The sequence below is a fragment of the Monodon monoceros genome, unplaced genomic scaffold (genome assembly GCF_005190385.1).
Source record: "Monodon monoceros isolate NGI ecotype Baffin Bay Population unplaced genomic scaffold, NGI_Narwhal_1 Super_Scaffold_3, whole genome shotgun sequence".
Lineage (NCBI taxonomy): Eukaryota > Metazoa > Chordata > Mammalia > Artiodactyla > Monodontidae > Monodon > Monodon monoceros.
In genome coordinates, this window is record NW_021703780.1 from 47,542,478 (window position 1) to 47,569,241 (window position 26,764).

General features: G+C 37.7%; 2 protein-coding genes across 4 annotated transcripts in view; one reads left to right on the top strand and one right to left on the bottom strand.

Annotated features, from left to right (window-relative positions):
• AZI2 (5-azacytidine induced 2) overlaps window positions 1–1,748 on the bottom strand; it is a 36,502-nt gene extending 34,754 nt beyond the window's left edge. The window contains exon 1 of the mRNA XM_029242498.1: window positions 1,236–1,748. The gene's annotated coding sequence lies outside the window, so the exon portion shown is untranslated. The remainder of the gene's footprint in view (window positions 1–1,235) is intronic.
• Window positions 1,242–26,764, top strand: part of ZCWPW2 (zinc finger CW-type and PWWP domain containing 2) — a 137,394-nt gene continuing 111,871 nt past the window's right edge. For 2 of the 3 annotated variants that reach the window (XM_029242495.1, XM_029242496.1), the window contains exon 1: window positions 1,242–1,563. In XM_029242495.1, coding sequence (XP_029098328.1) covers window positions 1,301–1,563 — 263 coding nt within the window. In that variant the 5' untranslated portion in view covers window positions 1,242–1,300. Of the gene's footprint in view, window positions 1,564–1,870; window positions 1,919–26,764 lie in introns of those variants that run through there. The other variant, XM_029242497.1, reaches the window with a different exon arrangement.

Genomic DNA, 26,764 nt, shown 5'->3' on the forward strand with positions numbered 1-26,764 from the left:
AACTAGCTCATTTGTTCTCCATAACAATTCATTAAATCTACATAAGACCTACGAGGTGAGCAAGAATTTCCTTATATCACAGATGGAGCAATTAAAACAGTGGGAGCGGGCTTCCCAGGTGGCGCAGTGGTTGAGAGTCCGCCTGCCGATTCAGGGGACAGGGGTTCGTGCCCCGGTCCGGGAAGATCCCACATGCCGCAGAGCGGCTGGGCCCGTGAGCCATGGCCGCTGAGCCTGCAAACTCTTGGAAACTATGCTTTGATGCCTTGGAGAGAAAGATTATTCCCATTTTAGAGATAGGGAAAATGAATTTTGGTTTCTTAGGCAGCGTCAAGTGAGTGGTAAATTCAGCACTCAGATTCTGAGTTAATGTTCTGACTTAATCCAGTGCATTTCCCATTTCACTACAATGTCTCTTTAACATTAAAACCTTACATTTGTGTACAACTTTCCATCTTAGAAAAACATAGCATTAAAATTTAACAACCCTGTGAAGGATGTACCATTCGTAACTTACAGACGATGTAAGGAGTGATCACAACAAGTTGGTAAATTAGACACGGTAAGTTTAGATAACTGTAATGTAAACCATGTCTTGAGATCTTATTCAGTCAAATTTAAAGCTCTAAAAGTAAAAAAGCAAGCGTCTTCTATGTTTAAGAGGCAAGGATCAATTTCAATCCTGGTAGGTTTTCTTTGATCATCTCAGCATATCTCCAATATATCCTGGAGCAGTTTGTTTTCATCTGTATTACAGTTTCTGTATTTTCTCTCACTTCTAAGTATCTGAGTTCCTTGTTTGTAGAGACGAGGGACTCAGCCTACCTGGCATGTAGTAGCCACTCAACAAATGATGGAAAACCATCCTGAAAAAACCTAACATTACTGTTAGCCCTCGGTGATGTACAGGGGTCGATTTACATCACCCCAAGCAGGACCGTCCTAACCATACGCCCCTCTTTGGTATCCGATTTAAATGCAGCCCCAATGAATGAAATAAAACTGCAGGCGCCACGGTAAACCAGAGCACGGTAAGAAAACAAGCACTAGGGAGAACCGAGGACCAAGCGGGGCCCGACCCGGCTCGCGCGAGTAGACGCGGTCGAGGATGCCGGGCGGGCCGCTCCCTGGTCCAAGGTCTGGAGAAATGACGCGTCTCTCCGCACCGGCGACGGCAGCAGAGGGTGGTCCCGGCACCACCCGCGCCCCCGGGCCGGCCAAAGCGGGTCACTCACCCCGAACACAGGCTCCGTGGGGCCGCCCCCAGGGCCGCAGAGTTTCGATTCCCCAGCGTTTGGAAATGGCCCAAAAACAAACCGGGTCGCTAGGGGTCACCGCGGGCTTCCTGTTTCCTCAAAGACAGCGCCGCTTCCCCGGCAAAGGCAGCCGCTCCGGGAACGCCGCGGAGGGACTCCCATTTCTCCCGCCTCGGTGGCGCCAGGGCCGGCGCGGCCGGCCAGTCGGCTACAGCCCGGGAGACTCTGGAAGGAGGGCCGAGCCACCGCCGGAGAAGGCCGGTTACCCGGCCCCGTCAGCGCCCGCCCTAGCCCCGCGCCGCACAGGGTGAGCGCAGCGACGGGGTCGGCCAAGAGGGCGTCCGACTCACGACCGGAAATGGGGCCTCCAGTAATCCACGACTCGGAGCCTGGGCCGCGCAAGCAAACCGGAAGTCAGGCCGGAGGAAGATGGGAGGGCGTTCGCCAAGCCAGTGCTGGGGCTGGGTGGGGGAAAAGTGCGCAGAAAAGGACGCGCCCCGTGAGCCTCCGCCGCCGGGTGGGCGGGGCCGGGGCGTGCTACGTGTCGTGAGCTTACGCAGCAGGGTGGGCGGGGCCGCGGCGTACTACGTGTATAGTGAGCTCCCGCGACTGGACGGGCGCGGCCCCGGCGACGCGGGAGGCGGAGGCGGTGCCGCAGTGTGGTAAGACGTTATCCGCCTTGGCGGAGGCTGAGTTGCTGGCCTCCTACAGCGCCGTCTTTTTCCCTCAGCGTCCGCTTGGGGGTCCCCGAACGTTGTAGCGCGTGTTGGCTCCGCGTAGTAGCGCTCTTGTGGGTTTCTAGTTCTCGCCTCGCCGTGGCCGGGAACTGGGGACCCGTGACGATTCGCGCCTGCGGGGGAGCTGTTAACAACCCGACTAGTTAAGGGGCGTTGCCCGGGTCCCCTTGTTATTCGGCACACAGCTCTTGTTAACATTGTGGAAGCTGTTGACTTCGGAGGGTGCACCCGGCTGCGCCAGGTAGACGATGGACAGGCCTGAGCTGTGGGGTCACGAGTAGTTGAGTTGGGGGCCGTCCTTGGAGGTCGCAGGCAGACGGAACCCCTCCAGCTGTAGGCCTATTTTTGATTAAACGAATAAAGGAGAAAATGGTTAATTATAGGGCATTTATCCTTACTGACTGCCAGTTAGCAACAGTGATACTCCTCCCCAGCCCTTTCGACTAAGGACTTAAATATCGTTGGAGTCAGTGTTCTGTTGGAAGATGTTTCTGCATCAATTTTTTAAAAAAATTAATTTATTTTATTTATTTATTTTTGGCTACGTTGGGTCTTCGTTGTTGCATCCGGGCTTTCTCTAGTTGCGGCGAGCGGGGGCAACTCTTCGTTGCGGTGCGCGGGCTTCACATTTCGGTGGCTTCTCTTGTTGCGGAGCACGGGCTCTAGGTGCGTGGGCTTCAGTAGTTGTGGCACTCAGGCTCAGTAGCTGTGGCTCTTGGGCTCTAGAGTGTAGGCGCAGTAGTTGTGGTGCCCAGGCTTAGTTGCTCCGCGGCATATGGGATCTTCCCAGAGCAGGGCTTGAGCCCGTGTCCCCTGCATTGGCAGGTGGATTCTTAACCACTGTGCCACCAGCGAAGCCCCGCATCGCAGTTCTAATTCATCAACCAACAGTCAGCTCATCAAGGATTGGATTCGGCTCTAGGGTTTACTTTAAAATATTTTTCTGTTGTTGTTAAGCCTCTCATTTTGCTTTAGATTTAAGTGAAAATTCACGGCTGTTATGAGCAAAGAGCACAACTTAAAGTTGACATGACATTTAAAAAATACTTTAAAATCTGTATTAATGTAATCATTTAGAAAGATCCATTCACTTCAGTTTATCAGGCTGGGACGTAAGAGCAGTGTTTTTAATATTTTGGACAAGAATCCTTTTTCGATTGGCTCGGTAATGCGCTTTACAGAATAAAAGCAAACCACCAAGAGGTATATTTTGCCTAGTCTTTGAAGAATGCTAACAAAATCGGTTGAGGCACCCCAAGATCATCAAAAGTAAAATGATAATCTGGTTTCTGATTTGTAGATCTAGAAATGTTGAATCTTTACTCACAATTTAGAATAATTTGAGACTTGTTGAAAAAGAAGGAAAATTCATTTTTATCTTATCTCTCTGAGTAAGATGACTTAGGTCAGTATTTTATTATATGTGATCAGTCTGTTTTCGTTTTAATAATACACACTTCCCTATTATAATAATGAAAAAAAGTGGGTCTTATTAACAATACTATTTGCTTATTCAGAATGCATAAGCCTATCAATTTAGTCAAGTAAAACATCGTAATTTTTTTTGCCAGGGAATGGGGGCAGGGAGAGTCATACCCACGGTAGTTTATGACAAAATGTAATACAGATATTTGTTAAATTGAGCTGAAATGGTCACTTTCTATCCACTTATGCATCCGCTTTAATTAAGCTTAGCAAATAAATTATTAAAGAAAACTTGCCACACTTATGCTTTGTTATAAGCAGAAGTTGAAGTTTTATTACAATCTTGCTGTAAGGAAAAAGACCTCCGATAAGTCAAATAAAAGATACAGTCTTGGTAGGGACATTTTATGGGAAAAGAAAATGGTTAGATAATTATCATTAAAGTAGATAACAGAAAGAAAGGAATTTGGGGGACATTAGACTCTTAACTAATAGTCAATTGCTTAGGTGAGTGGATGGTTTTCCAGAGCAAATCTTAATTCTATTAAAGTTTATTGGAAGGTTGCTTAGGCTTTTTTTTGAGGAATGTTCATTTCACCGCAAGAGAGGAGTTGTGAATTACAGTCATCCAAAAAAACATCTGTACCGGCCAGGTTTGGGACAATTTTTTTTAAACCATTATTACATCTTCTATAACTACAAATGAAGTCTGAAATTTTCAAAACGATTCAGGTCTTTATAAACATATACTTGACACAAGGCACTTTTTAAAAGGTCCTGTTTTACAGGTTGTAGTAAACAAAAAAATAGGTAACACAAGATATTCTCCCCCACCTTGTCCCACCTTCTCCCATCCTCTCACCAAGGTCCTGATATTTTCCATCAGGAGCTGCTCCTGAAGGATAGAGTGAGGACTGGCTTCAGTGAGATTCCCTTTACCCTGAGGTAGGTTGGATTTCAAAGCAATATCTGAACAAAGAATATAGGCCCTGGCACAACTCTTGACTGTGGCTCAGCCTCCTTCTGTTTTTAGGCAACTGTGCATCATTAGAGCTCCTTCAAATCTTATTTTTTGTTTAATTAGGCACTATGTTAAAACAATGAAAAAAAGTGCTGTTGTGTTTTGTTTTTTTAGTGGGAGCTATATATTTCTAAGCTGTGACGAATATTTACTGTTAGAGGAAAGAGAATATATCTTTTCAGGAAAATTTGTAAAGCAAATTTTGGGTTAGTGATTTAAATTTTATATTAGTTTAATTTGATTAAATCATACCATCCTAGAGATCATGTTTTCTGTGTCTCTACCCTGTGTTTTGTGAGTACTGTGTATGTGTGGCTCTGCAGTGTCAGCAGGACAGAATTAAGATGTCAAAACCTTTAGGTTGAAATAGCAATGTCACTTTTCATATTAAAATCAGTTTCAATGTCATTTCGTCCATTAATGTCTTAAAAGCATTCTTCCTCTCTTCTCCCCCACCTATCACATGTCCAGGTTAAAAGCCTTAGGGTAAGGGAATGGTTTCAGTGGCAGAGATACAAAACAGATTCAAAAATACTACCAATAATGAAAAATCTGGTATCTGAGCCTACATAGTCTGTTTTCCTTCTTTCCTCCCATACCTCGTTGCTCATACTGCTGCCCCCCCAACCAAAACACATACACACACACACACACACAGAATGTCGTGAATTGCAGAATCAAAGTTCATGATTTCTGTTACACTGTGTATCTGAATCTGTGAATATGCCTGAAGCAGCAGGCAAACTGGGCGTCATGGATCCCTAACCCTTAACCTTGAAAAGTACATGAAGGCTTTCCAGGGGGTTATGTAAATGATAGTTTAAGGGTATTAATTTTCACGCTGTTTACTTGCATGTTTCTTTCCTAAAATCAATCTGCCTCAGAGTGTGCCTAAGCCAGGGCAGCTTTCCCCTTTCCTCTTTTGTAATTGTCCCTCTCCCACTCTACAATTAAAGCAATACCTTTAATCTGACCTAAGTCTTGTTAGAAAGTAAATGATTCTAATAACTGGGTAGCTAATTGTTTCACAAGAGTAGTAATTTCCAATGGCTTTTGAAAATGCTTCAGAAGAACTCAATTGAGTTGTCAGCTGATCATTAAAAATAATTTTATGACATACCCCATGTGATTTTTGATACATAATTTAGTAGTTCAGAAGAATGATTATTGATATAACCAGAAATCCTTCTGCTCCCAAATATTTGGAATGGAAGAACACAAAATGTAAGAATAGGATCAGCTTGAACCCTGTTTCTTCCTAACAACAAATAATATTCATTCTGATACACGACCTAAATGGGGGGAGAAGGTGCTATCCATTTCTGTATGAGATGCATTTCCAATAAAACTGACTTACAGTATTTTATAATGATCATAATTTATATTGAGTTTCTCATTTGATCAGTAGTGCTCTAGTAAATTAATGATAACACAATACTGATGACAATTTTTTAAATTTATGTTCTCAGGAATTTTAAAATATACTCTTTTCTGTAGAGAAATATCAATTTAAAGTATTTTCAAGCACTAAAATATGTTGCGATAAGCTTGTGTGGGGGAAGTGAGATAATATGAATTCAAGGAGAAAAGGAATAATATCAGTTTCCTAACTGTGGAAGGAGATCTTGTTCATGTGCTTTTCAAATGGATGGGCTGATAGTAGATATCAAATTACTATGGCATTTACATTCCATTTATAAAAGGGATATATCCTACTGTCTAGCAGCTAGCCTTATCCTGGACAGGCAATCTGTGCTTCATAATAACTTTGTGACTTGAAATGTTTGCAGTCAGTAGGAATTAGCTTCTGACAGCTTTCATTTTTAAAAAAATAAACATGAATGTCATAACTGTATGCATAGAAACTAAATGCAGTGACTTTCTTTTGGAAACATATGTAGGTGAAGAAAAATTTAATAGTCTTAGAAAGCCTTTGATGTAAGGAGTAGGGAGAAGAAATACGAGAAGAGCTAACAGAAGACCAGCAGCAGAGACCCTAGGATGGTGTTGGAAGATTGTACAGAGAAGGAAAAAAGATCCAGTAAGGGGAATTCTACACTTCTTACTAAATGAAGTAAGAGCAACCCTTCTCTGAGGCTTGATACTTACACTCTTACTATCTGAGATATGAATTAATTAGTTTATTCAATACTTAACAAATATTCATTCAGAACGTACCATGTGTCATTGTTTTAGGCACTGAGATGAAACGGGCAAAATAGCTTTTTAATGTATAAAGAAGTAAAATCTATCACAGAGAAGTTAGTCACATAGACAAGACCTATGTGAAATTTAACATGATGAGAAATTACTTCCCATTAATTTTTTTTCATGACAGTTTCTATATATGCCTATGAAGAAAATAAACTTTTTCCCCTGTTTAAAATGGGAAGAGAGGAAGAAATAATTTTATTTTGTGACTGTCACATATACACTATAAAAACCAAGAAGATAAAGTCAGCTTTTCAGAGGAAAGACATTTTTATAAAGCTACCAAATAAACAGCAAGGAAAGGATGACATTAAACTTCAGTAAGATGTATAGAAAGAAATTAAATTAGATTTTTCAAGTAGACTATGTAGCAAAAGAGAGGGAAAATTTCCAAACCCATTTCACAGCTCACATGATATAAAAGTGAAATCATTGACTTTGTAACAGTTGCAAAATTACAGACATAATTTCCAACTGTAGGTTTTTCAGTTGTCTGTGAATAGTCAGTTGATTCTTAAAATTCCAAAAACAAAAAGATGTGTGTTTTTTTTTAATTCACTTATATTTTGTTAATCATTTTCTCTTGACAGTCATTTTATATCATTCCCTTTTGGCTTTAATAACCCCCTCCCTCTCATCCCACAGCCAGCCTGTTCACCTGATTTTGTAGATTTTACCGTTTAGCTAATCTTTTGGATCTTTTTCATAGTCTCTACTATGCCACAGTTTCCTATCCATCTATTATAATAGTTTCCTTTAATTAGTTCTAACTTTTTGTTTTTTAGTTTCCAAGTCATTCTTTATATGGATAGCTAAATGATCTTTTAAAAATGTAAATCTTACCATTACGTTTCTCCTCTTAAACTCCTGGAATGACTCCTTAGCTTATTTTAAAAGTCTATTCTTAGTCTAGCCTAGCCTATTTTACCACCAGCTTCTAGAAACACTGCCAGCTCAGACATTGAAATTGGATATCTTTACTCCTTTAGAAGTTTTCATTCAGTTAACCCTGATTATGATTTTAGAATATTTACTTTCTTAGATTATCATTTGACATCTTTTCTAAATTTAAAAATTCTCAGAGAATTGGGGAACTCCAGAAAAATTTTCAATATTAGTGTGAGAATTATGGCTCTACTTCTTACTTGTCCTAAAATGATATCACATTTAAAAGAGGATCCTATATCTTCAGATAATGGATATCAGCTTCAGAACATATGAAGCAAAACTAGGCAGAACTAGGAGACATGCCTGCAATACTGGAAGATTTTAACAGGTTTCCCTCACTAACTCATAGAATAAAAAATAATACATTGAGGAAGTAGATGATTGAATAAAATTATTAGCATCACACTCATTAGGATGGCTATTATCAGAAATAAAACCAAAATTGAAAATATTCATCTTAAAATTAATATGGAATCTCAAGGGAACTCAAATAGCCAAAACAATCTTGAGAAAGAAGAACAAAGCTGGAGGCTTCCCATTTGCTGACCTCAAAACATATTACAAAGCTGCAGAATCAAAACATTGTACTGGTGTAAAGACATACATATAGACCAATGGAATAGAATGGAGAGCACAAAAAGATCCTCACATACATGATTTTCAACAGATGTGCCAAGACCATCCCATGAGGAAATGTGGTTGGAAAAACTGAATATTGGTATGCAAAACAATGAAGTTTGACCCTTACCTCACACTGGAAAAATTAAATCAAAATGGATCAAAGACCTAAATGTAACAACTAAAACTATGACACACTTAGAAGAAAAATAGGGGGAGGGCTTCATGACATTAGATTTGACAATTTCTTGGATGTGACACCAAAAGCATAGGCAACAAAAGAAAAAATAGGTAACTAAAGGTCTCTAAATCAATCACTAATAAAATGTTAAAAAATCATTATCGGGGCTTCCCTGGTGGCGCAGTGGTTGAGAGTCCGCCTGCCGATGCAGGGGACACGGGTTTGTGCCCCGGTCCGGGAAGATCCCACATGCCGCGGAGCGGCTGGGCCCGTGAGCCATGGCCACTGGGCCTGTGCGTCTGGAGCCTGTGCTCCGCACGGGAGAGGCCACAACAGTGAGAGGCCCGCAGTATCTGCAGTATTAGTGGAAGAAATTTTACCTTTAAGCAAATCAGCTGTGTGATTTACATGACAATATAGCTTAGATAAAGGTCAATTGAGAATGGGCACATGTAGGGAGAAATAACTAAGCTGCTCTGAAATTAATACTCTCCTTGTTCAACCTACTGATATAATTCTAATCTTTTTATAACAGTATTGCATTTGGTAGCCAGCCTGAAGAACTTAATTATTCTTGTTCGATCTGTTGTTTTATTCTCACAAGTCTTAATATACTGAATAATAGAAAATACTAGGATTCTTGCAGCCATCCAATATAGACATAAAGCATATAAACTGATTACTAAGGTTTAAAGTTGGCATTTAGCACAATTTATCAGATTTCTACTTATTTGTTAACTTTTTCCTGGAAACAATTTAAAGCTGCAAAAGATACCATCCTTTAAATATGCCAGTAAGCTGTTTCTTTCCATTCTATCAATACTTTGATTTCTTATTTTGGATGAAATCCATCAGTTATACTCATTATTAAAACAAAAAAAGAAAAGAAAATATTAAGCATCTTGGAGCATTTATTGAGCTAGAAGCCACCCAGCAGTGTCTGCATAAAGTAGTCCCTGAATGATAAAGATAAATTACAACTTTGCACAGATAATAGGCTCTTAAATTCCTGTTGAATTGTTAAATATAATCTAAGGTTGACATACAGGCACCAATTGGTTAATTAGGTATGAATGAACAGCAAATTTTAAATTTACATTATAGAGAAGATTAAGGATAAATGCATTTTAAGTTTAGAAGCAAACTACCTAATCATTTGTTAAGTTGAGCACTTGAGAAAAATCATGAAGGAAAGACTAAATAGAGTGCTCTCATTCTGCATTGGTTTCTGCATATTTTAATTTTCTTATCTAACTATAAATATAGCTCATTTAAAAGCAGTCTAGAAAGGAAGTCAAACACTTATATGTATTTAGTGTAGCAGCACTGAAATGGGTTTTTTCATATGCTTTTTCATTTCATCATTAAAACCATCCTATGAATTATAATATTATTACCATCAACATGAACAGATGATAAAATGATAGATTATTTAACTGATTTGCCTTAATTTTAAAATCTCATAGGAAATGAAGCCAAAATTTAAATCCAGAGCTACGATTGATATTCCACCGATACACAAACACCCATACTAGTTTTTAAATAATTTGAATATTGGTACTATCTAGGACAGCTTTAACGCTGAAGTTCATATTATTTTCATTATTTCATAATATAAATATTCACTCAGTGCTTCTCTTTGGCAAGTATTCTTTTAAGTGCTAGGGATACAGTGGTTAACAAGATAGACTGACTTGCCAGTGGATTTTCCTTGTCTTGTAGAGGACCTCATTAAATAAACTACAATACAGTGTGTTGAGCGGCATGGAGAGGGGGTAGAGATTGCTGGGGGCACACGGTAGGGGCATTGACTCTTACTCAGTAATTTTTCAGATTGGCTTAGACATCACCTCTTCTCAGTAGCCTGACACACCCCCTACCTGGAAGTCTCAGGTGTGCCCCATACACTTCCAAATCATTCTGCATTGGTCTCATAATAGCACTTAATGTTACTTGAGGAGAGGAATTTTGTCTTTCCTTTAGCATTATCTGGCTCATAGCAAACCCTCAAGAAGTAATTTAGAACAAAGAAAATAGAATTGAGGTCTGAAACAGCAGCAAGCAAGTGAGAGAACAGTTTTACATAAGCTTTTAGGTATTGAGGTGGGAGATGACAGAGATAATCCTTGTAGGAGGAAAGTTTATCTTTTGAGACTGAGGAGAATGGTCTGAGATTTAAAAAGGTTTAGAATAATCACTGAAGAATTGCAAGAGGAAAAAGAGAATACAGAAAAAGGATAGCCTTAAAGATGTGCTGAGGCCTCATCTGAGGTTGAAGTCTCTGAATTTGTAGTGGTACCAATAGGCGTGACTACATAATATCCTCCAAGAATCAGCAGCTCAGATTCAAGACCTCGACGACCAAGGGTGTATTCCTTTGTTTTTAAATTAAATTAATTTTTTATATAGCAGGTTCTTATTAGTTATCTGTTTTATACATATTAGCATATATATGTCAATCCCAATCTCCCAATTCACCCCCCCCATCACCAACCCCCTGCTTTCCCACCTTGGTGTCCATATGTTTGTTCCCTACACCTGTGTCTCTGTTTCTGCCTTGCATACCGGTTCATCTGTACCATTTTTCTAAATTCCACATATATGTGTTAATATACGATATTTGCTTTAATCTTTCTGACTTACTTCACTCTGTATGACAGTCTCTAGGTCCATCCATGTCTCTACAAATGTCCCAATTTGGTTCCTTTTTTTGGCTGAGTAATATTCCATTCTATATATGTACCACATCTTATTTATCCATTCGTCTGTCAATGGGCATTTAGGTTGCTTCCATGACCTGGTTATTGTAAATAGTGCTGCAATGAATTGGGGTGCATGTGTGTTTTCTTCTTTTTCTCTTTGTTATCTTTACTTTTTTAAAATATCTTTTTTGGAGTATAATTGCTTTACAATGTTGTGTTAGTTTCTGCTGTATAACAAACTGAATCAGCTATACATATACATATATCCCCATATCCCCTCCCTCTTGTGTCTCCCTCCCTCCTCCCTATCCCACCCCTCCAGGTGGTCACAAAGCACCAAGCTGATCTCCCTGTGCTATGCAGCTGCTTCCCACTAGCTATCTGTTTTACATTTGGTAGTGTATATATGTCAGTGCTACTCTTTCACTTTGTCCCAGCTTACCTTTCCCCCTCCCCATGTCCTCAAGTCCATTCTCTATGCCTGCATCTTTATTCCTGCCATACCCCTAGGTTCATCAGAAAAAAGTTTTTTTTTTTTTTTTTAGATTCCATATATATGTGTTAGCATACAGTATTTGTTTTTCTCTTTCTGACTTACTTCACTCAGTATGACAAACTCTAGGTCCATCCACCTCACTACAAATAACTCAGTTTTGTTTCTTTTTATGGCTGAGTAATATTCAATTGTATATATGTGCCAAATCTTCTTTTCCGTTCATCTGCCGATGGACACTTAGGTTGCTTCCATGTCCTGGCTATTATAAACAGTGCTGCAATGAACATTGTGGTACTTGACTCCTTTTGAATTATGGTTTTCTCAGGGAATATGCCCAGTAGTGGGATTGCTGGGTTGTATGGTAGTTCTATTTTTAGTTTTTTAAGGAGCCTGCATACTATCCTCCACAGTGGCTGTATCAATTTACATTCCCACCAATAGTGCAGGAGGGTTCCCTTTTCTCCACATCCTCTCCAGCATTTATTGTTTGTAGATTTTTTGGTGATGGCCATTCTGACTGGTGTGAGGTAATACCTCATTGTGGTTTTGGTTTGCATTTCTCTGATGATTAGTGATGTTGAACATACTTTCATGTGTTTGTTGGCAGTCTGTATATCTTCTTTGGAGAAATGTCTATTTAGGTCTTCTGCCCATTTTTGGATTGGGTTGTTTGTTTTTTTGATATTGAGCTGCATGAGCTGCTTGAATATTTTGACGATTAATCCTTTGTCAGTTGCTTCATTTGCAAATATTTTCTCCCATTCTGAGGGTTGTCTTTTCGTCTTGTTTATGGTTTCCTTGCTGTGCAAAAGCTTTTAAGTTTCATTCAGTTCCATTTGTTTATTTTTATTTCCATTTCTCTAGGAGGTGGGTCAAAAAGGATATTTCTGTGATTTATGTCAAAGAGTGTTCTTCGTATGTTTTCCTCTAAGAGGTTGATAGTGTCCGGCCTTACATTTAGGTTTTCTATCCATTTAGAGTTTATTTTTATGCATGGTGTTAGGGAGTGTTCTAATTTCATTCTTTTACATGTAGCTGTCCAGTTTTCCCAGCACCACTTACTGAATAGGCTGTCTTTTCTCCATTGTATATTCTTGCCTCCTTTATCAAAGATAAGATGACCGTATATGTGTGGGTTTTCCTCTGGGCTTTCTATCCTGTTCCATTGATCTCTATTTCTGTTCTTGTGCCAGTACCATGCTATCTTGATTATTGTAGCTTTGTAGTATAGTCTGAAGTCAGGAAGCGTGATTCCTCCAGCTCCGTTTTTCTTTCTCAATATTGCTTTGACTATTCGGGGTCTTTTGTGTTTCCATACAGATTGTGAAATTTTTTTGTTCTAGTTCTGTGAAAAATGCCATTGGTAGTTTACTAGGGATTGCATTGAACCTGTAGATTGCTTTGGGTAGTAGAGTCATTTTCACAATGTTGATTCTTCCAATCTAAGAATATGGTATATATCTCCATCTGTTTGTATCATCTTTAATTTCTTTCATCAGTGTCTTATAGTTTTCTGCATACAGGTTTTTGTCTTCCTAGGTAGTTTATTCTTTTTGTTGCAGTGGTAAATGGGAGTGTTTCCTTAATTTCTCTTCCAGATTTTTCATCATTAGTGTATAGGAATGTGATAGATTTCTGTGCATTAATTTTGTATCCTGCTACTTTACCAAATTTGTTGATTACCTCTAGTAGTTTTCTGGTAACATCTTTAGGATTTTCTATGTATAGTATCATAGCATCTGCAGACAGTGACAGTTTTACTTCTTCTTTTCCAATTTGGATGCCCTTTATTTCCTTTGCTTCTCTGATTGCTGTGGCTAAAACTTCCAAAACTAGGTTGAATAACAGGGGTGAGAGTGAGCATCCTTGTTTTGTTTCTGATTTTAGAGGAAATGGTTTCAGTTCTTCACCATTGAGAACAGTGTTGGCTGTGGGTTTGTCATATATGGCCCTTATTATGTTGAGGTAAGTTCCCTCTATGCCTACTTTCTGGGGAGTTTTTATCATAAAATAGCTGTTGAATTTTGTCAGAATCTTTTTCTGCATCTGTTGAGATGATCATATGGTCTTTATCCTTCAGTTTGTTAATATGGTTTATCACATTTATTGATTTGTGAATACTGAAGAATCCTTGCATGTCTGGGGTAAGCCCCACTTGATCATGGTGAATTATCCTTTCAGTGTGCTGTTGGATTCTGTTTGCTAGTATTTTGTTAAGTATTTTTGCATCTGTGTTCATCAGTGATATTGGCCTGTAGTTTTCTTTTTTTGTGACATCTTTGTCTGATTTTGGTATTAAGGTATGGTGCCCTTGTAGAATAAAATTAAGAGTGTTCCTGCCTCTGCCATATTTTGGAAGAGTTTGAGAAGTGTACGTGTTAGCTCTTCTCAAAATGTTTGATAGAATTCATCTGGGAAGCCTTTGGTCCTGGGCTTTTGTTTGTTGGAAGATTTTTAATCACAGTTTCAATTTCAGTGCTTGGAATTGGTCTCTTTATATTTTCTATTTTTTCATGATTCAGTCTTGGAAGATTGTGCTTTTCTAAGAATTTGTCCCTTTCTTCCAGGTTGTCCATTTTATTGGAATATAGTTTCTTGTAGTAATCCCTCATGAATCTTTGTGTTTCTGCAGTGTCAGTTGTTACTTCTCCTTTTTCATTTCTAATTCTGTTGATTTGAGTCTTCTCCCTTTTTTTCTTGATGAGTCTGGCTAGTGGTTTATCAATTTTGTTTATCTTCTCAAAGAACCAGCTTTTATTTTTAGTTTTATTGACTTTGCTATCGTTCCCTTCATTTCTTTTTCATTTATTTCTTATCTGATCTTTATGATTTCTTTCCTTCTGCTAACTTTGGGGTTTTTTTGTTCCTCTCTCTAATTGCTTTAGGTGTAAGTTTAGGTTGTTTATTTGAGATTTCTTTTGTTTCCTGAGGTAGGATTTTATTACTATAAACTTCCCTCTTAGAACTGCTTTTGCTGCATCCCATAGGTTTTGGGTCATTGTGTTTTCACTGTATTTGTTTCTATGTATTTTTGATTTCCTCTTTGATTTCTTCAGTGATCTCTTGATTATTTAGTAGCATATTATTTAGCCTCCATGTGTTTGTATATTTTACATTTTTTCTCTGTAATTGATATCTAGTCATATAGCGCTGAGGTCAGAAAAGAAACTTGATACAATTTAAATTTTTTAAAATTTACCAAGGGTTGATTTGTGACTCAAGGTACGATCTATCCTGAAGAATGTTCCTTGAGCACTTGAGAAAAAAGATTATTCTGTTATTTTTGGATGGAATGCACTATAAACATCAATTAAATCCATCTTGTTTAATGTATCATTTAAACTTCTGTTTTCTTACTTATTTTCATTTTGGATGATCTGTCCATTGGTGAAAGTGGGGTGTTAAATTTCCCTACTATTATTGTGTTATTGTCAATTTCCCTTTTTATGGCTATTAGCGTTTGCCTTATGTATTGAGGTGCTCCTATGTTGGGTGCATAAATATTTACAATTGTTATATCTTCTTCTTGGATTGATCCCTTGATCATTATTTAGTGTCCTTCTTTGTCTCTTGTAATAGTCTTTATTTTAAAGTCTTTTTTTTCTGATATGAGAATTGCTACTCCAGCTTTCTTTTGATTTCCATTTGCATAGAATATCTTTTTCCATCCCCTCACTTTCAGTCTATATTTGTCCCTAGGTCTGAAGTGGGTCTCTTGTAGACAGCATATATATTGGTCTTGTTTTTATATCCATTTAGCCAGTATTTGTTGGAGCATTTAATCCATTTATGTTTAAGACAATTATCAATGTGTCTGTTCCTATTCCCATTTTCGTAATTGTTTTGGGTTTGTTATTGTAGGTCTTTTCCTTTTCTTGTGTTTCCTGCCTAGAGAAGTTCCTTTAGCATTTGTTGTAAAGCTGGTTTGGTGGTGCTGAATTCTCTCAACTTTTGCTTGTCTGTAAAGGTTTTAATTTCTCCATCGAATCTGAATGAGATCCTTGCTGGGTAGAGTAATCTTGGTTGTAGGTTTTTCCCTTTCATCTCTTTAAATATATCCTTCCACTCCTTTCTGGCTTGCAGAGTTTCTGCTGAGAGATCAGCTGTCAACCTTATGGGGATTCCCTTGTATGTTATTTGTTGTTTTTTCCTTGCTGCTTTTAATATTTTTTGTTTATATTTAATTTTTGATAGTTTGATTAATATGTGTCTTGGTGTGTTTCTCCTTGGATTTATCCTGTATGGGACTCTCTGGACTTCCTGGACTTCCTTTTCCATGTTAGGGAAGTTTTCAACTATAATCTCCTCAAATATTTTCTCAGACCGTTTCTTTTTCTCTTCTTCTTCTGGGACTCTTAATTTGAATGTTGGTGCGTTTAATGTCCCAGAAGTCTCTGAGACTGTCTTCAATTCTTTTCATTTTTTTTCTTTATTCTGCTCTGTGGCAGTTATTTCCACTATTTTATTTTCCAGGTCACTTATCCGTTCTTCTGCCTCAGTTATTCTGCTATTGTTTTCTTTTAGAGAATTTTTAATTTCATTTATTGTGTTCATCATTGTTTGCTCTTTAGTTCTTCGAGGTCCTTGTTAAACGTTTCTTGTATTTTCTCTATTTGCAAGATTTTGTATCATCTTTACTATCATTATTCTGAATTCTTTTTCCAGTAGACTGCCTATTTCCTCTTCATTTGTTTGGTCTGGTGGGTTTTTACCTTGCTCCTTCATCTGCTGCATATTTCTCTGTCTTCCCATTTTGGTTAACTTACTGTGTTTGGGGTCTACTTTTTGCAGCCTGCAGGTTCGTCGTTCCCTTTGTTTTTGGTGTCTGTCCACAGTGGGTACGGTTGGTTCAGTGGGTTGTGTAGGCTTCCTGGCGGAGGGGACTGGTGCCTGTGTTCTAGTAGGTGGGGCTGGATCCTGTCTTTCTGGTGGACAGGGCTGCGTCCAGTGGTGTGTTCCGGGATGTCTGTGAATTTAGTATGATTTTAGGTAGCCTCTCTGCTAATGGGTAGAGTTGTGTTCCTGTGTTGCTAGTTGTTTGGCATGGGGTGTACAGCACTGGAGCTTGCTGGTCCTTGTGTGGAACTGGGTCTTAGCGTTGAGATGGAGATCTCTGGCAGAGCTCTCGTTGATTGATATTACATGGGGCTGGGAGGTCTCTGGTGGTCCAATATTCTGAACTAGGCTCTCGCACCTCAGAGGCTCAGGCGCAACAGCAGGCTGGATCACCAGGACCCTGTCAGTCACACAGCTCAGAAGAAAAGGGAGAAAAAAATTTTTTTAATTAAAAAATATTTTAAAAAATATAGAGCAACCCAACTGATAAACAAATTCACCAGTGACAACAAGCAGTAAAAACTATACTAAGATAAACATAAAAATCAGAAACAAATCAGTCGCAGACAGCAAACCCCACATCTACCATTGCTCCCCAAATCCACCACCTCAATTTTGGGTTGATTCGTTGTCTATTCTGGTATTCCACAGATGCAGGGTAATTCACGTTTATTGTGGGGATTTAATCCACTGCTCCTGAGGCTGCACAGAGAAATTTCCCTTTCCCTTCTTTGTTCGCACAGCTCCTGGGGTACAGCTTTGGTTTTGGCCGTGCCTCTGCATATAGGTTGCCCTCAGGCTTCTTTTCCTGCCTGGACAGGACGGGGTTAAAGCAGCGGCTGATTAGGGGCTCTGGGCCACTCCTGCCAGGGCAAAGGGAGGGATACGGTAGTTACAATTGGAATGCCGGGCGAGTCTGTGGTGGCAGAGGCTGGCGTTGACGTTGCAACAGCCCGAGGCACCCTGTGTGTTCTCCCAGGGAAGTTGTCCCTGGATCACAGGATCCTGACTGTGGCGTGTTGTACAGGCTCCCGGGGTGGGGCCTGTGGATAGTGACCTGTGCTTGCACACAGGATTCTAGGTGGCTGCAGCAGCAGCATTAGTGTTTCATGCCTGTCTCTGGGGTCTGAGCTGATAGCTACGGCTCACTCCCACCTCTGGAGCTTGTTTAGGCAGTGCTCTGCCTTCTGTGGGCAGACAGGGAAGGAATCTCCTCTCCTCTTGCACCCCGAAACAGTGGTCTCTTGCCTTAGGCAGGTCCAAAGTTTTTCCTGGACTCTCTCCCGGCCAGCTGTGGCACACTAGCCCCCTTCAGGCTGTGTTCATGCAGCCCACCCCAGTCCTCTGCCTGGGATCTCACCTCCTCCGCCATCTTGAAGGCGTCTTTTTGAATTATGGTTTTCTCTGGGTATATGCCCAGTAGTAGGATTGCTGGGTCATATGGTAGTTCTATTTTTAGTGTTTTAAGGAACCTCCATACTGATCTCCATAGCAGCTGTATCAATTTACATTCCCACCAACAGTGCAAGAGGGTTCCCTTTTCTCCACACTCTCTCCAGCATTTGTTGTTTTGTAGATTTTCTGATGATGCCCATTCTAACCGGTGTGAGGTGATACCTCACTGTAGTTTTGATTTGCATTTCTCTAATAATTATTGATATTGAGCAGCTTTTCATGTGCCTCTTGGCCATCTGTATGTCTTCTTTGGAGAAATGTCTATTTAGGTCTTCTGCCCATTTTTAGATTGGGTTTTTTGTTTTTTTAATATTGAGCTGCATGAGATGTTTATATATTTTGGAGATTAATCCTTAAGCCTGTATTCTCCAAGAATGCTTCTGGCCTCAACTAATTGGGAAGACAAATAGTGGTTTAAAAGGTAAAGGTTTATTTCCTCACATATCCAGAAGAACAGGTATATAGAATGAGGGTAAGATTCCTAAAGTTAAAAACTGCAGCAACAACAACAGAAATAGCAGTTCCAGAATGTTTCTATGAGTTCTTTCCTGAATATCAACAATTGGAAATGGGTTTTCTGTTTGTCTGAAATCTTGTTTTGTACAATAAATGCTTTTTATATTAAAATTGATTGTTGAAATAAAAGTTTAGAAGGAAAATATCTCTCTGTTGTTTCCAAAACCTTTTTTTGTTTTACACTGAATGTTACTGACACAAATGAATACTTGAACATCATTAAGGAACCCAGGACATCAAAAGAAATGATAGTATACTTTAAATGGGTGAATTCTGTAGTATGTGAATTATATCTCAAAGCTGTTAAAGCAAAAGAAACGAAGAGAAAAATGGAAACTCCCCCCCTGCCCCCAAACATAGCAAAACTTTAAGAATAGAAAAATTTGACCATTTGCTGTAAAGAAGATTCTTAGGAAGTAGCTTTCTGGTATTGGGGTAGAGGATAAGGTGAATTGTATTGGATCCTAATCTTCCACCAAAATTATTAGGTAAGTCAAGTTCATTTCTTTATACCAGGCTCCATCTCTCAACCACCTGCTTAATATACATGTCATAACTTGCTCTGATCCCCCAGTGCTTTCAAGCTTTCTCTTCTGTTTACATATCTCTCAGCCCCATTCACAGGAAAGCAAAAACAACTACTCAAAGAGTTACCTAAAATTTTTTCTTCATTTCCTTACTTAATAGTTACAGTTCGGCATGCTCCAATCAGGACTTCATTCCCAGCACTAACCTAACATTGCTCTCAGATCATCAATGACTTCCATGTTTAAATCCAGTGGCAACTTCTCTGTCCTCATGACTGAAATTCTAAACAACATCTAATGCGATCAACCATTCTGTCTTTCTGGAAACATAAATGTCACTAACTTTGATCTAGTTACTTAAGCTGAAAACTTAGTAGTCAGTCTTGATCCCTGTCTTTCCCTTATTCACTATAGGCAATACAGCAATGAGTCTTACCTGTTCTACCTCTAAAACATGCATGGAATAAGTCCATTTGTCTTCAGAGCCGTATTTCTACCCAGGGCCAAAACATCATCTCCCTACTCAAATATATTCTTTATACTGTCATATATTTTAAAAATATATACTTTGTTGAACTATACCATATATACAAAAATTATAGATGAAAAGCTCAAAAATTATTACAAAGTAAATACACTAGTATAACCACATTCAGGTTAAGGATGAATCTCTTCCCCTCACATATTACCTGTCATAGTTGTCTGGACCCTAGAAGAGCATTGCCAGCCCCACAGAAGCTACCTCATGGCCCCTTGACCCAAAGCTAACTGCCATTCTAACTTTTAACACCACGAATTAGTTCCACTTGTTTTAAATATATGTATGTATAGGTGTATATATACATACATGGTATCATGTAGTGTGTATTCTTATATCTGGCTTCTTTTATTCAGTATGTTTCTGAGATTCACTCAAGTTTTGTGTCTCAAGAGTTTGTTCATTCTTCTTGCTATGTAGTATTCCACTGTATGAGTATACCACATTTCATTTTTGTTCTACAGATTATAAGTATTTGAATTATTTACAGGTTTTGGATATGAATGTTCTTGTACATATCTTGAGATAGATATAGATATTAGATATAGATATTTGGTATGTATGTACTTAGAAGTATGTTCAAATTTAGTAGATAATGAAAAGCAAATTTGCCAATGATCATACTAATTGGCAGGTCAACCAACTGTGTATGAGAGTTCCAGTCTGTTTATATCTTTGCCAGCACTTGGCGTTGTCAGTCTTTCTAACACTGGCATTGCTGGTGTGTTGTGGTATCTCATTGTAGGTTTAATTTGCATTTCCTTTACAATTCTTAAGTTTGAGGACCTTTTCATATTTGCTGGTCATTTAGATTGCCTCTTTTGTGAAGTACCTGTTCAAGTCTGTTGGCTGTTTTTCTATTTGGTTCTCTGATTTTTTCCTAATTGATAGTAGATCTGGACAGGAAATCTTCCCTGCACTTACTACCTGTCACACTGGCTTCATTTTTGCCCTTCAAATAGGCCAAAAATTTCCTCTTTTCAAGGCTCTTTATGGGCTGTGTCTTCATTTTTCAAGTCTCGGCCCAAATGTCATACATCCATATAAACCTTCCTCGACCAAACCTCCTCCAACACACACACCTTCCTATCGTATCACCCTATATTTCCCTTTAGTATTTATCAATATCTGACATTATTTATTTATTGGTTTGCTTATATATACTGTCTATTTCCTCTCTTACTGGAATTTTAACTCATGCCTGCTGTGTCTGTTTTTATTCACTGGTGTTTCCCTAGTACCTAGAACTTTTGTGCAACATGTGAGAGGTACACAGTAATTATCTGTTTAAAAAAATGAATGAGGGGCTTCCCTGGTGGCGCAGTGGTTGAGAGTCCGCCTGCCGATGCAGGGGATGCAGGTTCGTGCCCCGGTCCGGGAGGATCCCACATGCCGCAGAGCGGCTGGTCCCATGAGCCATGGCCGCTGAGCCTGCGCATCCGGAGCCTGTGCTCCGCAACGGGAGAGGCCACCACAGTGAGAGGCCCGCGTACCGCCAAAAATAAAAAATAAAAAAAAAAAGAATGAGCAAAGGAACAAATTAATATCTAGTTTGAGGTATTGTCCATATTGTTATATTTAAAGAAAACCAGATTTTTATTCCAAAGGAATATATGTTTTTGTAGGTTAAGGTCAATTTTCTTGAACTAGGAATATTGCTTGACCCTTCTTATATACATTATAATTACATTCCCAGAGACTAAGATTATTGAACCCTTAATTATCTTCATTTTCCAAGGTAACTGTAAAATTAGCCATTATTGGCATATTACCTGATGCAGCTTTACAATTATAAAATTTACAAGTGTATAAAACATTTTTACAATATAACTTTTGCAACAAGAAGTTACAATTTATCAGAAACTAAGACTTTGGGTACACAAGTGTTTACAGAGACAATGGAGATTGAAACCATTTTTATTGAAAATTTATAGTTTGGTGGCTTATTTGGAAACCTGTTTTCATATTTTAAAAGTTCTCTAGAATTTTCAATAACTGATTTTAATTGAAAGTCTGATATATAAGCTGTAATTATGAACAAAATGTATAGAAAAATAATACTAAATCTGATAAATTAATTTTCTGCAGCAAAATTTTCTGCAGGTCGTCACCATTTTGATATGTGTAGGTCTAATACTAAATACGTTTTTTCACAATGTTTATTTCGAAGATAGATAATGTTATGTTGCTAAAATATCTTTAGAAATAACTTTTAAATGTTAATTTTGTAATTTTACATTTATATTATCCCTGAATAGACCACGGAATGGACACTTGTTTACAGTATGAGAGCTGAAGCAAGAAGGCAGTGTTACCTTGCAAACATGCAGCAAATATTGATATTGGAGGTTACAAATAATTTATAGTGAGTAGGCAAAATTGCAAATATGGAATCTGCAAGTAATGAGGATTGATTGTATAATTATATGAAATAACACAATATTTAAATTTCCATTTAAAAACTTTGGAAGATAGAGGAGAAAACAATTCATAATTTTATCACCATAAGATTTTTATTTTCTATATTTTCTTCTACTTTTTGTCTCTGATATATATATATTTTCAAATATTGCATAGATACCTACTCTTTTTGTCTTCCACCCCAATTTACCTCTGGAAAATCTTCCTCCTCCACTGTATTTTGGGTGGGGTGGTCTCTACATCTTTCTCCAGAGATGGGTATGTGACCTATGCCTAAAAATTAGCACATGATATTCACCAGCTATAGTCACTGACACTGGGATAGACATATGCCCACTTAGAACCAGTGTGATGCGCTGAGTTTTTTGTGGACTCCTGGAGAAGAGACACTCCTTTCACACTGGACTTGACTTGCTGCCATCTTCTTTCACATGAAACCTAAGACTGAACCTAATGCAGAAGGAGGCAAAGTAGAGAGACTAAGGGAAACCAAATCCTGATGAAATCAATCCTGAATTAATCAGTTTATTTTTATAAGAATTGTCTATATTTAAGATGTATAACAAGATGTTTTGATGTACATATACATTATGAAATGGTTACTACAGTCAAGCTTATCAACATATCCATCACCTCTCATAGTTGCCTTTTGTGTGTGTGTGTGTGTGTGTGTGTGTGTGTGTCTGTGGTGAGAACACTTAAGATTTACTATATTAAAAGACAAATACTGTATGTTACCACTTATGTGGAATGTAAAGAGTAAAACAAATGAATTAATATAACAAAACAGAAAGAAACTCACAGATACAGAGAACAAATTAGTGGTTACCAGTGGGGAGAAGAATGGGGGAGGGGCAAGATGGGGTAGGTGATTAAGAGGAGCAAACTACTATGTATAAAATAAGTAAGCTATAAGGATATAATGGGACTTCCCTGGCAGTCCAGTGGTTAAGACTCCTCACTCTCAATGCAGGGGGCACGGGTTTGATCCCTGGTCGGGGAACTAAGAGCCCACATGCTGCACAGTGTGGCAAAAAAAAAAAAAAAAAATTAAGAATATATGGTAGAGCACTGGGAATATAACCAATATTTTATAATAACTTTAAAAGGAGTATAAGCTATAAAAATACTGAGTCACTATGTTATACATCTGAAACTAATATAATATTGTAAATCAACTATAATAAAATAAAAATTAAATATAGAAGGATTAAATAGACAAAAATAAAAAGAATTGAATGTAAATTTAAAAAAAGAATATTTACCTTCTGTCTAATATTTGGAGATTGCAAACAATGTTTCTATCGTTGTTTAAAAAACTTTACTCTCAGCAGATTTCAAGTATACAATACAGTATTACTAACTATAGTCAGAGTGTACATTAGGTCTCTAGAACTTAGTCATCCCACATAACTGAAACTTTGTGCCCTTTGACAAAAATATCCCCATTTTCCTCTCCCTACCCCACCTGTGATAACCACCATTCTCTCTGCTTCTATGATTCTGACTTTTTTCAAATTAAGCAAGATCATACGGTATTTTTCTTTCTGCACCTGACTTATTTCATTCAGCACAATGCCTTTCTAGGTTCATCCATGTTGTCACTAATGACAGGATTTCCTCGTTTTTTAAGGCTGAATAATAATTCTTCTTTTTTTAAATAAATTCATTTCTTTCTTTATCTTATTTTGGCTGCATTGGGTCTTCATTGCTGTGCGCGGGCTTTCTCTAGTGGCAAGTGGGAGCTACTCTTTGTTGCGGTGCGCAGGCTTCTCATTGTGGTAGCTTCTCTTGTTGTAGAGTACGGGCTCTAGGCGCACGGACTTCAGTAGTTGTGGCATGCGGGCTCAGTAGTTGTGTTTCATGGGCTCTAGAGTGCAGGGTCAGTAGTTGTGGTGTACGGGCTTAGTTGCTCCGTGGCATGTGGGATCTCCCGGACCAGGGCTCGAACCCGTGTCCCCTGCATTGGCAGGCAGATTCCTAACCACTGGGCCACCAAGGAAGTCCAGTAATTCTTTTATATATATGTCACTATTTCTTTATATATAAATATATATAAATATATGTATCAGTATATATATACATATATATATTAGTAAATATATATATATTAGTATTTCTTTATCCATTCATCCATCAGTGTTTGTTTCTGTTTCTTGGCTATTGTGATAATGCTGCAGTGGACGTGGGAGTGCAGATACCTCTTTGAGATAAGGCTTTTATTTCCTTTGGATATATATCCAGAAGTGGGATTGTTGGATTATATGGTACTTCTATTTTTAATTTTTGGAGGAACCTTCATATTGTTTTCCATAATGGCTGGACCAATATACATTCCCACCAACAGTGTACAAGGATATCCTTTTCCTCCACATCCTTGTCAACACTTGTCATCCTTTAACTTTTTGATAATAACCATCCTAACAGGTGTGAAATGATATCTCATTGTGGTTTTGATTTGCATTTCCCTGATGGTTGGTGACATTGAGCATTTTTTCATATACTTGCTGGCCATTTGTATGTCTTCTTTGGAAAAATGTCTATTCTGGTCCTTTGCCCATTTCTTGATCAGGTTATTTGTTTGCGCATTTCTTGATCAGGTTATTTGTTTCTTTGCTATTGAGCTGTAGGAACTCCTTATATATTTTGGATATTAATCCCTTATCGGATGTATGGTTTGTATATATTTTCTCCCATTCCACAGGTTGCCTTTTCACTTTATTGTTGCCTTTGCTGTGCAAAGTTTTTTAGTTTGATACAGTCCTACTTGTCTATTTTTGCTTTTATTGCCTGTGCTTTTGGTATCATATCTGTGAAATCATTGCCAAGACCAATGTCATGAAGCTTTTCCCCTATTGTCTTCTAGAAGTTCTAGTTTCCGGTGTTATGTTTAAGGCTTTAATCCATTTTGAGTTAATTTTTGTGTATGGCGTAAGATAATGGCCCAATGCCATTCTTTTACATGTGCGTATTCAGTTTCCCAACCCCACTTATTGGAGGGACTGTCCTTTCCTCATTATCTATTCTTGATGCCCTTGTTGAAGATTAGTTGACCATCTATGTGTGGATTTATCTCTGTTCTGTTCAGTTGATCTGTATATCTTTCTTTGTTCAAGCAGCATAATGTTTTGATTACTGTAGCTTTGTAATGTATTTTTGAAATCAGGAAGTGTGAGGCCTTTAACTTGTTCTTCTTAAGATTGCTTTGGCTATTTGGGGTCTTTTGTAGTTCTCTATGAATTTTAGAATTTTTTTTTCTATTTTTGTAAAAATGTTACAGGGGTTTAATAGTGATTGCATTGAATCTGTAGCTCACTTTGCATAATATGGACATTTTAACAGTGTTCTTCCAGTCCATGAACACTGAATATCCTTCCATTTATTTGTGTCATCTTCCATTTCTTTCATCAGTGTTTTATAGTTTTCATTTTACAGGTCTTTTACTTACTTGGTTAAATTTATTTCTAAGTATTTTATTATGTTTGATGCAATTGTAAATGAAATCGTTTCCTTGGTTTTCTTTTTGGATAGTTTGTTGTTGGTGTAAAGAAATGCTACTGATTTTTCTGTGTTGATTTAGTCCTGAATTTAGCTCTGCCTCATGTCAGCCATACTTCTGGTGTATGAGCCAATAGTTTTTTTTCTTTCCTTTTTAATTTTTAATTTTTTGGCTTAAGCTGTCAGTTGCAACGAAATGAATCCTAGCTGATACAATGTAGTTTCAGTCATAGCATCATATGCATTTATAATCTTGCTTTCGCCCTCATAATATTTTATCTGGATATATAAATATAAGATTGATACTTTTTAATTAACATCTGTTAATAATTTGCAGTTTTTAAAAATATAAATATCAACTTTATATTCTCATTATTATAAGTCTCTAGATCCTTTAGATTCTTATTGCAATATAAATTGTTTTATAACTTTTCCATTTCGTTTTTGAGAGTTCATTTGCCTATCAGAATGTTCAATGTTTGAAAATGCAAGAAAACTGTCTCAAAAATTTTTTTCTTTAATAATGTATCTAGTCAAACTACAAGTAAATGCTTTTGTTGACATTTTTTGTGCTGCTTTCTTTTCTGGAATTCAGCAACTTTTACTTTAGTCATGTCAAGTTAAAAGCTGCAAGCCTTTTTTGTGTGTCACATTTTCTATTGACTTACCAGAAATAATTTATATTAAAAAAATTAGTTCTCAATTGTTGCAGTTCATTATACAGTAGTAGGTTATTGTTGCTGTAGACTTTGAAATAACACCTGTCTTGTTTTGTTTTAAGGAAAAGTTATAGTTTTGAACATAGAGACTATTCAGTTCTTATAGAACAATATTTAGAATAGTTATAAACTTACATAACACTAATTATGGCCATTAGTAATTATAAGAATGCCAGTTAAATCATATCTAAAATTGTAAAGAGGTATTAAAAATTGCATATTGTATTATTATTTTATATATTAATCTTCCTATTTCTGTTAACTTGCCATATTATGAACATATTAACAGGATACATATTCTAATAATACATTACCTATGATGTTAAGTATTTAAAGTTAAGACTCACAAACATTAAATAGTCACAATACTAGTAAACTTTAGTCTAATTAATTTTTTTATTAATCAAACTATTTTAAAATTTGTATCTTTAATGCCAGGTTCAGATAATTGTATAATATACATGATAAATATATTTCAAGTATATTCTGCATGTAATAGCAGAAGACTCCCTGATAGCTTGGCATTGTGATGGCATTATACAGAATATTGGAAAATACAGCACAGGAAGTATAATAAAAGGAAGATGAACTGTTCTGTTTTCACCACAAGAGGCTTAAATTTGTATATGTTAGCATTGACCTAGCCTGTGAGCTAAGCT